Raw genomic sequence first — 13,402 nt, forward strand, 5'->3', positions numbered from 1 at the left:
GGGGGGGGAGAAGGGAGGGAGGGGGCGCTACGCTGCAGCGGCTGAAAGGGAGCCCCCTCCCGCAGCCCTGCGCCCTCGCCTTCATTCATTCATTCGCTCTGCCTCTGGGGCTCGCTCGCGGTTCCTTTTTTGTGTGTGTGTGTCGTGTTCATTCATTCATTCATCATTCATTCATTTTGCCTTTTGTTTGCTCCCTTCGTTTCTGCTTCTTTCAGCACACCCGAGGAGCGGTGGCCAGCCCTGCATACCGACTCGGTTGATGGTGACGGATCCGAGAGAATCCCCAATCTACACATGCAAGTCATCATGGCCACTAAAAAAATAAAAAATGCACGTGTGAACTCCAGCACCCGTTTCCGCTGAAGGGATGTCCCACTCTAAGGCCCAGTGGAGGGGAAGCGCCCTTGGTGCCCACTGTGTGGAACCATCCAAGAGGAACATGAGCAAAGGGGTCAGAGAGCCCCATTGGGCAGTGAGAGCAGGTGTCAGGACCTGAGATGAGGCAGGTTCAAATTTGTGCTCTGCCAGGGAGGCTTGTTGAGTGACCTTGGGCCAGTCCTACACATTTAGCCTAACCTACCTCGTAGGGTTGTTGTGAGGGTAGCATGAAGGAGAGGCAAGCCACTTTGCCCCCCCCCCAGGGGAGAAAGGGTATTAATTAGGTCAGTAAATAAATATAAATAACGATCAGGACTAGCACACAAAGGCTACCAGGGAAATGGGCTTTCTGAGCCCATGGGAGGGCCCAGAGGGGTCCATCTTTCAGCCCCACTGCCATAATCTGATTGAGTGCTCAGAAATTAGATTTCCCCCCACCCCATAATTTAATCGCTCTGGGGGAGTGTGACTGATTGTATGTTGTAGGGGGGGGGGGTGTATGTCCTGTGTGACTCCATCTTTGTTACATCCTGGTGCTTGGTTGCCCTGAGTCTTGTGGAAGAATGGGGATCCGTGGCTCCCAAGGGAGCCCCCCCCCCCTGCTGGTTAGCAGCCCTTATCTTCAAAGGCCTGGGTTTTCTCTTCCCCCTACTGGATACCAGCGGCCTAGCTCATCCAAGTGTTTTGGGATAGCTTAATTAATGATTACTTGACTGGTAGCCAACATTTAGGGTACAAGATGCCTAGTTTTAGTTATGCATGGGGTCTCGGATTCTGGCAAGCTTGGTTGCAATGTGTATGCGCTTGAGGCCCAGCGGCTGGAAGCTTAGCCTGCTTTTTCTGAATGTTTAATGCTTTATCAAAAATCTCCTTGTAAGCAAACCTGGATCTGGTATATCATTTCCTTTCTCTGAACCTGGAACGGGGTGTGTGTGTGTGTTACAGATTCATACTCTTATGTTGTTTCGGCCCAGATCCCTACAGACATCTAACTGAGGTGTCTCCACTTACAGTTATGATAAAAACTGCAGACAGCTGTATCCTTCCTCGGTGGGGAAAAAATCCCAAAGCAGTTGTAGTCTGATTTCTTTATCAGGGCCAACTGGAAAGTCTCCGAGGTGCGCAGAACTCTTCTCCAGGCTAGAAGACCCGGGGGGGGGGGGGGATAACTAGGGTTGCCAGCTCCAGGTTGAAATACCTGGAGTTTTTTTGGGGGGTGGAGCCTGAGGACGGCAGAATTTGGGGATATGATGCCATACCATCCGCCTTCCAAAGTTGCCATTTTCTCCAGGTGAACAGATCTCGATCGCCTGGAGATCAGTTGTAATCCCAGGGGATCTACAGGCACCACCTGGAGGTTGGCAACCTAGAGATGGCGTGGGCAGGATGAAAGGGCTAGGCTGCGTTTTGTCCTGGGTTTAAAATGGGAGCAGCAGGGGCATTCGCGAGAGACACAATCACGATTCTTCTGACCACAGACACGTGGGAAACAAACATCTCCGTGAGAATTTTTTCTGAGACCTTTGAAGTTGTATTGTGATCATCCTTCTGCTCAAGGGCTTTGGTTATTCCCATTTCACATATGGAAACTACCAAGGCCAGGGGGGCCAGAAGACCCAACACTGAGGTTACTGTAGCAAAAGGTATTGCTTCCTTGGGTCTTTTCCCCTCCCTTCAGAAACAGGTCCCAATCTAGTGCCAGCCTCAGTTTGCTTTTATTCCATTTCAGAGAAGCAAATTTCCAGTGTGCAGATCTCTCAACCTCTGTGGAGGGTTCGTTGCCAGGCTACCTTCTAGGGTATCTGGAGATATATTCCTTCGGTGTTTTCTGGACTCCTGTGTTCCCTGGTGTCCCTTCAACAGAGGATTTCAAGAGCTGTTTTCCTGTTCTTTCTAAGAACTACTTTACAAGTTGCAAAGAGGGACTTTGCCTTGCAAGAATTCGGCTGCGAATCAGAAAGAACAGTAGGCAGGGCTCTTTTTGTAGAAAAAGCCCAGCATGAACTCATTAGCATAATAGGCCACACCCAACAGCAGGAACTCATTAGCATATTAGGCCACAGCCCTGACAGCACAGCTCATTAGCATATTAGGCCACACACCCATGTTACCAGAAGTGTGGTCATCCAGCCACGCCCACCTTTTGCTTCTTATTCTGTTGACCTTGTTTGTGGTCAAAGGGCTTTTTTTGTAGCAGGAACTCCTTTGCATGTTAGGCCACACACCCCTAATGTAGCCAATTCTAATGCGTTTCTGCTTTTGGGTGTGGCCTATTATGCTAATGAGTTCCTGTTGGGCGTGGCCAACTTGGGAGCCAGCCTGAACTCCGTTCCTGTGCACTCCTGCCCAAAAATAGCCCTGACAGTAGGCCTTTTACTTGCCTTTTTAATCTATGTTTGTTTAGTCAGAAATATTTTAATGGACCAAAAATAGTGGCCCCAGGAAATCCAGCAGCAGAATTTTAAAAACACAAGTTTCTTTAGTAGAAGGACTTAGACAACACGTGGATGGCGGCACCGGCTTCAGAAGAGAGACATTCTCTCCTAAAGCAGAGGGAATGCCTCTTCTAAGATGTGCCATGGGTAGGAATGACTTAAAAGTGTTTTTCCCCCCTCAGAGCCATGCATTAATACAAAAAGAGATGACGATGTAATTGATCCATTAACTATCACACAATTGATCAAATCTGTAGTTCTGTACATGCCTCACCACACAGAGGAACTTAACCCTTGGGAAACAGGCATAGAGTTGTGTTGAGTAACTCTTTAACCAGCCAGTTTGGTGTAGTGGTTAAGAGCACAGACTCTAATCTGGGAGAACCAGGTTTCCCCGCTCTTCTACATGGGGCCAGCTGGGTGACCTTGGGTCAAAGTTCTCTCAGAGCTATTCTCTCAAGGGCAGTTCTCAGTGCTCTCTCAGCCCAGTAAGCTGTGTCCCCTGTAAGCTGAGTTAGTGTGAGCTAGCTCTCAGTTTTTTAGCCTCCGGCTCACACATTTTTGTCTTGGCTCAAGGACGGCTCCAGAGTCAACTAATTGATGCAGTAGCCAAATTGCTCACTCACAGCTTTAATGCCAGTAGCTCACAAAAGTAGAATTTTTGCTCAGAAGATTCCACAGCTTAGAGGCAGGGAGCATTGCTCACAGGGTGTCTGTTGTGGGGAGAGGAAGGGGATTGTAAGCCACTGAGACTCCAAGTGAAGGGCAGGGCATAAATCCAACCTCTTCTTCAGTCTGGTGCAATAGTTAAAAGAGTTTTGGGCTACTACTTGGGGGACCCAGGTTCAAATCCCTCCTCAGCCACAAAGCTCCTAAGGGTGACCTTCAGCCAGTCACTTGCTGCCTAACCTACCTCACAGGGCTGTTGTTAGGGCAAACTGGAAGAAGGGAAGGCTATAAAAATCTCACAGCAGACCTAAGAAGGATATGTAAATAGCCTTCTATTGGCTTCACCTCCATCCAGGAATTCTGGGTTTCTCATCTGGGGGCCAGTCAAATGCCAAACGCAGGAGAGAGTGGCAAAATATCCTGGATTTTCAAACATTGGCCATGATGTTATATGCCACTTTGGATGTCTGGTTAAGTGAAGTACAAGTATATTAAACTATGAATATGGATCCTAGCACTGTTCACATAGCATCTGGTTCCTCCCGACCATCTGGGTGATTTCGTTAGTCGTTACAAGTTGGCATGTCATGGATTGTACCAGATGCATACGGTCCTTCTAGGAAAAAAATATGGGTCCAAATGCAAATCTCTGCCTGTTTGCCATCCACGTATGGTTCTGTATGCAAAACTGGAGGGGGGGGGAATCTTACCCACCTGGCAATCCTGTGGCAATCAGTTCCACCCACACTCATCCGGCATTTCCAGACAGCAAGCTCTTCAGTGAGGGGGGGATTATTCAGGGAATCAGTTTGAAGAAGTGGCAGAGAATTTTGGTAACAACGCTGGGGTGGGTAAGAATTCTCCCGATACATGAGCATGCCACAGCTCTCGCCACAAGGTCGTTCAGAAAACCATCTGGTGGAGGACACGGACTGTTCTTCAGTGGAAACTAGTCCTTCATGCTTGCAAAGCTTTGCCCTTGTGTTAGGCAGTTTTCCTGGATGGTCAGAAGGTGGGACCGGAAAGAGCAATGAATCTAGCCTGGATATAGCACATCATTAGCTGAGCTGTGTGCTGCTGCTACATATTGGATAAGAGGCTGGAAAAGGGGGAGGGCTGTGTCTGTAGGCACCAACCTCCCCCTTTTCCAAGAGGCCCTCCTCTGCTCCCCAGTGTCTAAAACGTAGCGGCATAAACCGGGCAATTCCATCTGGGGGGATTACCGATTTATCAGATTAAAGGGTTTAAGGCCTGGACAGGGAACTCCGCTATTGGAGGTGTAAAACCCCACACACGGCAGGCACAGGAGGAATTGGAAGGGCTTTTTCTCTGCCTCCTGTAATACACGAATTCAGGGCAAGCACCTGACTCTGCCAAGCTTTAAAAAGAAGCCTGGGGGGGGGGGGGGGGCACCCAAAAAACATTTGTGATTCTGGAAAAGGCAAAAGGAGAAAAAAAATCATGCACTGTTGTGGCAGGTGGGGTTGCCAGATCCAGGTTGGGAAACTCTTGGGAGATTTGGGGATGGAGACGGGGGAATAACAGGGACCTCAGTGAGGTACATCATCACAGAGTCCACCCACCAAAGCATCCGTTTTCTCCAAGGGGACAGATCTCTGTAGACTGGAGATGAAATGTAATTCCAGAGATCCCCAGGTCCCACCTGGAGGCCGGCATCCCTAGTGGCAGAGGAGGAGTGAAGAAGAGGAGATTGGATTTATACCCTACCCTTCACTACCCAAAGGAGTCTCAAGAGTGGCCTGCAATCTCCTTTCCCTTCCCCTCCCCACAACAGACGCCCTGTGAGGTAGGTGGGGCTGAGAGAGTTCTTTCGAGGACTGCTCCTGAGAGAACAGCTCTGAGAGAACTTGTGACTGACCCAAGGTCACACCAGCAGCTGCAAGTGGAGGAGTGGGGAATCAAACCCGGTCCTCCCAGATTACAGTCTGTGCCCCTAACTACTACACCAAACAGAAGGGCAATCTGGGTGGGATGCAGAGCTGTTGCCCGTCTCCAGTGGCTAGGGGGCTCCACTCAAAACACGGGCTGGGTTTTAGGGTCTCTGTCACTATAGGGGCTCTGTGATCCTGCCCCACAGAAGGCGCCCATGCCTCACAGCTGCCCGCTGAGCAGGCAAAGCTCCGAGGGACTCAGTTCGGGGAGCCGAGCTGTATTTCACAAGGGAGGGGGGATTATCGACTCTAGTCATTGCCAGACTTGTCACTCAAGGGAAATCCTCTCCTGGCCCCCCCAATGTCGCAAACCTCCAGGAGCAAAAAGAAACTCATTGGGATCAGTTTTGACGCCCTGCCCCCCATCAGAATTCCCCTCCCCCCGCTTGACAAAGGTTTTTCCTCGGTGTGTCTAATACAAACGGTCAACTCTGCTGTCACCCGCAAGGACTGCCGGAAGCAAGTTCTGGCTCCCTCCCTGGGCGTTCAGAGGGTCTCTCGGGAACGGGGCTTGCCTTGCTTCTTGGGAGAATTCCTTGTGCGTGGCCGCAGGCGGGATGACTCATCCGGCAAATTAATATCTAGGGTGGTTATTAATAGAGCTGCCAGAAAGCAGCATGGATGGCGATGATTGCCGGGGGGGGGGGGGGGGGGGGCTTGGCAACTTATCACGCGGGCCAGACGCACGTCTGCCATTGAGGCATGCTGCTCAGGACAGGGCGTCGTGCGGCTCTACTCGCAGGACTCCGTGCACCCCCTCCCCCCCCATCAAACGAAGGCTGATCAAAGGCGGCAGGATAGGCTGGCGAAGGTGGCTGGGCATACAAGGCAGCGCGGCTTGTTTATCTCAGCACCTCACACCCCAGGGGATATCGTTAACTGTGCTGGGCAACCAGGGAGAGCAAAGGTGCCCGCTGCCATTCAGAAGTGCTCTGCCGCCTGGAGTAGACCTCTGTCAGGGACAGGATCCACACTCGAGAGAGGGCCTGGAGACAGAGGAATGTGCTCTTGGCCGGATCAGGCCATCGGCCCACCTAGCTCGCATTCTTGGTCAGTGCCTAAAATTCCATCTCTGTTGGGACAGAATTTTTAAAAAAGGAAACCCAAGACGGCAATCTTAAGTGGATTCATCAGCTCTGTTGCTGCCACCACCTTCTCTAAAGGACTGGGGAGCATCCCAGCATTAAAGAGGAAAGCAGGGAGTAGAAACCTGATGTATAATTAAATAAAGCGACATACTAATCCGGAACCTTCTGTAAAGGGACAGAATTTTTTAAAAAGGATACCCAAGAGGGCAATCTTAAGTGAATTCATCAGCTCTGTTGCTGCCACCACCTTCTCTAAAGGACTGGGGAGCATCCCAGCATTAAGGAGGAAAGCAGGGAGTAGAAACCTGATGTATAATTAAATAAAGCGACGCACTAATCCGGAACCTCCTTCCTTTGGAAGGCCCCGCTGGCTGCATTACCGGCTCAGGATTCAGACCCGCTCTGTTTAGTATTCTCCCTGACGGACCTGGGCCTGGAATGCAGGCTGGTTTCACTTGCACTTTTCTCTCCCCCCGCGATCAAACAAGCTGCCAAGAAATGGTGGTGGTGGTTGTTGTTTTTTTTAAAAAAAGGAGCTTTATTTAAATACTGCTGACCAAAATGCTGGCCAGCTTCTAGCACAACAGAGTATCTTTGATCCGTATGGTGTCAAAAAAAAAAAAAGGTCTACCCCAAACCAAGAATGTAATAAATAACATACAATCACACACACAGGTTCCCCATGCTCAATTTAAACAAGTAGGAAAGGAGCTGGTTTTAATTTCAAAGGTACAGGTCTGGCTCCAAGACAACCTGCAAGCACAGGGAATATTTTCCCGAAATTTAGCTGATGCAACAGTCCTCTGCGTGTCCCCCCCCCTTTTCTCCCAGAGGTACCTATGACACTGTGGTTTGTAACCAGAAGCAAAAGGGGAAGAATAGAATAGAATGCAGATTGTGGATGCAGCTGCTGAGGCTGAGAAATCACAGGCTCTCTTAAGAGAAGGCGCTGGTCCCGTCTTGTCTTGGTTCAGAGGCCAAGAGGCCACCTGCTGTGCCGGGGCCACCGGGATGGGCACATGGAGGACGAAATGGTAAAGACGATGCAAGTTTCCAAGTTACACTGAACTCTTTATCGGGCACGAGGAGGCCTCTGTTGGGCTTTCTCCGGCTGCTTAGATCTTTGCTGCCCTGTCGGAAGGAATCTCACTGGCAGGTCTCATTAGGCAAAGACAAAGAGCAGAACTGTGCCCTCGGCCAGAAAACACATCTGTCTGCAATACAGGGACCAAGTGTTTCCGGGGGACAGCGGGCTAAGCTCTTTCCTCACTCACTGATTCCCCCTGGCCTTGTTCTACCAACAATGAGGCAAATACTGAGGGGGGGGGGGTTGAGGAGAAGGGAGTCTGCATACAGAAGGAACATTAAACACCCCCATGGATGGTTTCCTGCCATCTTCCCCCGAACTCCTGCCTTAGCACTACAAAGTTTACACAGAGCAGGGGACCCTTTTGCGGCACTTAGAAATTCCACCCAAGAGCTGATGCCGATCCTGGGCTCCCAAGTGCACATTCATCTCGATTATTCATAGGGCACACTGCCCCGAGATGCTCACTTTGCCAGAGGAGGACAAATCTACAGATGTTGAAAAGGAAGGAAACATCGGGAACCGATAAGGGGATTTCCTGACGGCAGCCACAATCGGAGTCACAATTTAAAAAAAAGGGGGGGGGGAATAAAGATTTTCTTTCAGAAGAGCAGGTGGAGAAGCTTGCGAACACCCATGGAGCTACTACCGAAGACCCCGGAGAGGTAACAGAACCAGCCAAGCATCACCCCCTGGGTTACTGGCCTATCTTTCCCTGGAACAGGCTAAGAGAAGGGAAAATGCCCAGCGGGAAGCACTGGCTGTTGTTTAGGGATGCACGAGAACCTTTAAGAACACTGGAGATTACTTGTCAGTTAGCCTTTTCCTGTGTTCTGTGAGGAAAGTCTGGGGGAAGGGAGACCCCGGTTTAAGCTTGGCAGCTTGCATCCCCCAACTGCTCGACAACAGAAGAGCTCATCCCTCTGATTACGCATCTCTGACTAATTTGGCAGTTAACTTAAAAAAAAAAAAACACCCAGCAGAGATGAGGAGGATCAGCCAGCCGGTTCCCAGCATTTGGGACTCACAGGCAATGCTCTCGGCTTATTTCTGTGACGGCCTCGCGGCTTGTTTTTCGGAGCCAAGCTACACACGCACGCACGGATGCACGCCCACCTCCCACTTCTGTTTCTCCAAAGAAAACATGCATTATCTGGGGTTTCCACAGCCGTTTTCCCGGAGCTGGAACCCGTCACGGGTTAGATGGCGCAGATGCTGTGGGAGTCGCACTTTGGCCCTGCTCCCATCTGGTTCTCCCCCGGGGCCTGCATCAGCAAGCAGCAGAAGCGGAGAATGCTGAGGAGAGCTGCTATCCGCTCTTTGCTTGCCTGTGACGGATTTACAGCAAGGCAGCCGTGCAGAATTAGAAAGGAGGCAGAACCCCTAACGACCCAAGAAGTCTTCAGGTGATGTTGACCTCTGCAGAAACAAGGGACTAACGCTGCAACCTCCGACGCCTGGCATTGCCCCCCTCTCTTGCTTTCTCACTCTCCATGGCCGAAAGAAGGAAGTCCCAGATTGGGAAGAAATCAGACCAGCAGAGCAGAACGATGTTCTAAGAGAGTTGCGTTCGAAGAGAGTTCTGCGGGGTGCTTTGTACGGGGGATCTCTGGATACAATCTTCAGAGCGAAGCCATCTTGGGAGGACACCGTGAATTCCGCTCGGGGGGGGGTCAGCTTTGCCTCCAGGAAACACGCCCCCAGCCCTCCAGCTGCAGCAGCAAAAGCCTCACTTGGCACTGCAACAAAAGCACACTTTCAGGTCCCAGATCTCTCCTTAGCATAAGCAAGTGGATAGGTATAGGAACACCCATTGTTCAGTGTCACCGGGGGGAGCCAATGCCCACCCACCCCCCGCCAGCCAAACGAGCCATTTTTGTACCATCCAAGGACTGGGGCCCAGCCTAGAAGTGCTCTGCACTCTACCAATGCCTGGCCATGCCAGCGAAATGTCCGAGGGCTGGGAAGTGCGACAGCTTTGAAGGGTCGGCTTGGCACAGTGAGGGCTGCAAGGCGGGGGAAGGGCACACAGTCCATAAGGCCCTTGTCTAAGTGCCGCCTACATCAAAGTGGGGCAGGGGAAGGTCCAAATGGTCCCATGCTTCTTTCAGGAAAACGTTTCTCGCGTCCAAAAGCCAGAACCGGGTCGGTGCCTGTGAGCAATAAAAGCCCAGATGGAAATGGAGGGGAACGGCCTCGGGTTCACTGGTCCCGGAAAAGGATTTAAGGTGCCTCTCCTCTTTAAAGACAGGACAGAGGGTGACGAGGCAAGCGAGGAGTGCAACACTGGCGGTTTAATCTGGGATGTGTCAACCCTGCCCGCGGGGTCGTTTTGTTTCAGGTATTCGTTTTACTGGCTTTTGCTGTAATAAATTACTGGATTGAATTGTTTCAGGTATTCTCCCGTCTGGATGGCGGGAAGCGACGCAATCAGTCCGGCTGCAAATGTCTCCCTGAGGCCGTTAGAGGTGGCCCCACGGACCCACGGCTTCCAATCGTCTCAGCAAGTGCCCCAACAACACCAGGCCAGTGGGGGGAAGGACCCTCGGGTGGACCACAGGGGCCTGCCCCACGACGGTTCCTCCTCCGTCTCTAGTTCCACCTGGATTTGCATGTCACTGTCCTCCGGAACAGGGTCCCGTTTCCCGTCCAGCCGCAGGGCAAAGGTGGGGAAGGGGGGCGGCAGGTGGCTTCACCACTTGAAGAAGACGAGCCCCGCTAAAGCCGTGTACCCCAGGACCAGGAAGAGGACTTTGAGCAGACGGTCGCTCTTGTCTTCGAGTTCCTTGCCCAGGATCTCAAAGAAAGTGACGAAAAGGAAGGTGCCGGCCGCGATGCCCTGCAGGAGCACCGAGGCCACGCTGCTGGCCACGTTCTGGGCGCTTTCGATGCCCACGCCGATCCCGATACCCACCGGGATCATCAAGCTGACGATGATGGCCAGCTTGGCCGCATCCTTCATCGTCAGGGCGGTCTTGGCCATGTTGATGCCCAGGGCCACCGCCACGAGCGTCTCGTGGATGGCCACGCCCAGGAAGAGGCTGACCACTTTGTCGCCTTCCTCCTGGAGACCCAGGGCCAGGCCCTCGAAGATGGAGTGAGCCGATAGGGCGAAGACCAGGCTGAAGAGGCGCAGCGGGCTAGACCGGGACAGCTCCTGGACGTTCAGGCCGTGGCCGTGGGAGTGGTGGCTGTGCTCTCCGGGGTGGTGCCGCCCCCAGGACGACTCAATGAAAGGGCTCTCATACTCGGAGTCGCTGCCCACGTCCGAGCCGGCGTTGAAGGTCTCCAGGTCGATGAAGGACGGCTTCTCCTTCCGGAAAGTCAGGATCAGCTGCTCCAAAAAGACCGTCAGGAAGAAGCCCATCAGCATGATGGTTTCCGCCAGGGGGTAGTCTGTGGTCACGCCCCCGGCCGTCAGGACTTCTTGGAGCTGGGAAGACAAGGAAGGGAAAGATGCCAGGTCACGATGCTGTAACAGAGTCTGTCCTCGGCACCCTCGACTTCCCACCGCTTTTCAAGAGCCGAGTTTCCCCCCTTGCTGTGCCTGCGTTGAAAGGTCAGAAGCCAGCCCTTTGCCCACAGAACGCTTCCTCTCCTGGCACAGTCCAGGTCCCTTTTAAGAACACAATTATGGGAGGGGCTGTGGCTCAGTGGCAGAGCGTCTGCTTGGCATGTAGAAGGTCCCAGGTTCAATCCCCGGCATCTCCAGGGAAAGGGAACTGGCAGTAGGTGACATGAAAGACCTCTGCCTGAGACCCTGGAGAGCTACTGCCAGTCTGAGGACACAATACTGACTTGGATGGACCAAGGGTCCGATTCAGTGAGGCAGCTTGTTGGGTTCAACGGCTTTCCCGGATCGGACCATGCAGTCCAGCAGCCAGTTCCCCACAACAGCTCACCCGGTAAGCCTACAAAAGCAAGATCTTCACCTCTGTATTACATTTCTAGCCTGCCCTTCCCACAAGGCGGTCCCACTGGCCCACGCTGTTGTCTCCTTTCTTCCGTTTTACCCTCATGAGAACCCCGTGAGGTAGGGTAGGGGCCGTCCCAAGGTCGCGCTGTAAGGTTTTCGGGGGCAAATGTGGATTTCAGACACAAGCCCAGACAAACCCCCCTAACCAGGGACACAAAAGGAAGAGGCCCCCCTGGCCATCCCTGCCCATGTACCCCACTGCTCCCCTGATGTCACGCTGCCCTGTTGTAACCAGGGCATCTCCCATTGGCTCCCAGGGACACAAAAGGAAGAGGGGCCCCCTGGCCTGGCCTATCCTGCCCATGCACTCCGCCGCTCCCCTGATGTCACGCTGCCCTGTTGGCTATTCTTTCCCCGCACCCTGTGCTAGAATGCATCTGATCTCTGCAATGCACTATGCAGAAGTGGAGGAATGTTCCACGGTGTGTCTGGATTTGGACCCCCGTGTGCCATTTTGTCTCGAGAGGGACGTGACGAGGCTAGGGAGAGTGTGGCAGAAAAGAGAAGCGCAGCAGAGCAGTGCGAGGGAGCGTCTTCCCTGAGCAGCTGGGACGACTGAGGCACAAGAGATGCCAGAGGCCGAGGAATTCAAAAGCTGCGACATCATTTCCTCCCTCAAAACAAAAATCAACTCGGAATCTATCTTTGCCACTGACTGGGGTCAAGAGCGAGGGAAAGAAACGATTTTGTCACGCAGGGACTGGGGAATGCACTGCCCTCTAGAGCAGGGGTGGCCAAACCGTGGCTCGGGAGCCGCGTGCGGCTCTTTCACACGTGTTGTGCGGCTCCCGGCAGGGCGGCTGGGGAACCTAAATATCATTAGCAAACAAATATCATTGGACAAATAAATATCATTATCAATATCTGCTTTTACCGCTTTTGTTCTTATTTCTGGCAGTCTCACTTAATGTTAATAAAAAGCAAATTTACATATTTCCCAGTAAAAACATGTAATATTTGTTCATGTCTTGCGGCTCTCAAGCACCTGACGTTTATTCTATGTGGCTCTCACGTTAAGCAAGCTTGACCACCCCTGCTCTGGACAAAGGGCAAGGCGGGATTCGTTCAAGGAAAATGGGTCTCGCTGTGGCTGTGACCACGAGGAAGGCAAGCTCTGCCTAGAACAAGGCCAGCCAGCAGGGTTAGGCATATTGTTTCCATCTAGTCCTGCTTTGGGGGTTCTGACGGACCTTTCGGTTTGACTCCAGCCTTCTTGCAGGGCAACCTTCAGCAGAGTCACGCCCCTTTAAACTGACAGAAGTCAATGGGCTGAGCCCTCCTTCCGATGGAACTGTTCTTCTCCGACATGGTTCCTGAAACCTAAAGCTTCCCTTTAGAAGCCCCTCCAGCCTTCAGAGACAAAAATATTACAGCAATCATCCTGGCTACCGATCTGTTCCCGAACCCAATTCAAGGCGCCGGTTTGGTATTTTAAAGCCCTACGTGGCTTGGGGCGAGAATCCCTGAAGGGCCGTCTTCTCTCCCACTTGTTCCTGCCCAGGAATTAAGATCACCGGGAAAAGCCCTCCTGACCGTCCCCCGTCAGTCAAAGAAGCTCATCTGGTGGGTACACAAGAGTGGGCCTTTTCAGGGACAGCCCCACCATGATAGGGTCCACCTGCCTCCCCCCCCTTTCACTCTTTGGGAGGCAGCTGAAGACAGGAGGTGGTGGCAGCTACAAGCATGGACAGCTTCAAGAGGGGATTGGATAAACATATGGAGCAGAGGTCCATCAGTGCCTGTTAGCCACAAGGTATAGACAGGAACTCTCAGTCTGGGGCAAGTGACGCACTGTATTCTTGGTGCTGGGGAGGGAG

General features: G+C 52.4%; 1 protein-coding gene across 1 annotated transcript in view; it reads right to left on the reverse strand.

Annotated features, from left to right (window-relative positions):
- Positions 1-10,250: 10,250 nt before the first annotated feature.
- SLC39A3 (solute carrier family 39 (zinc transporter), member 3) overlaps positions 10,251-13,402 on the reverse strand; it is a 5,654-nt gene continuing 2,502 nt past the window's right edge. Inside the window, exon 2 of the mRNA XM_015405498.1 lies at positions 10,251-11,042. Within this exon, the coding sequence (XP_015260984.1) occupies positions 10,302-11,042 (741 nt within the window). The 3' untranslated portion in view covers positions 10,251-10,301. The remainder of the gene's footprint in view (positions 11,043-13,402) is intronic.

Source organism: Gekko japonicus, unplaced genomic scaffold, assembly GCF_001447785.1.
Source record: "Gekko japonicus isolate JY-2015 unplaced genomic scaffold, Gekko_japonicus_V1.1 scaffold2312, whole genome shotgun sequence".
Lineage (NCBI taxonomy): Eukaryota > Metazoa > Chordata > Lepidosauria > Squamata > Gekkonidae > Gekko > Gekko japonicus.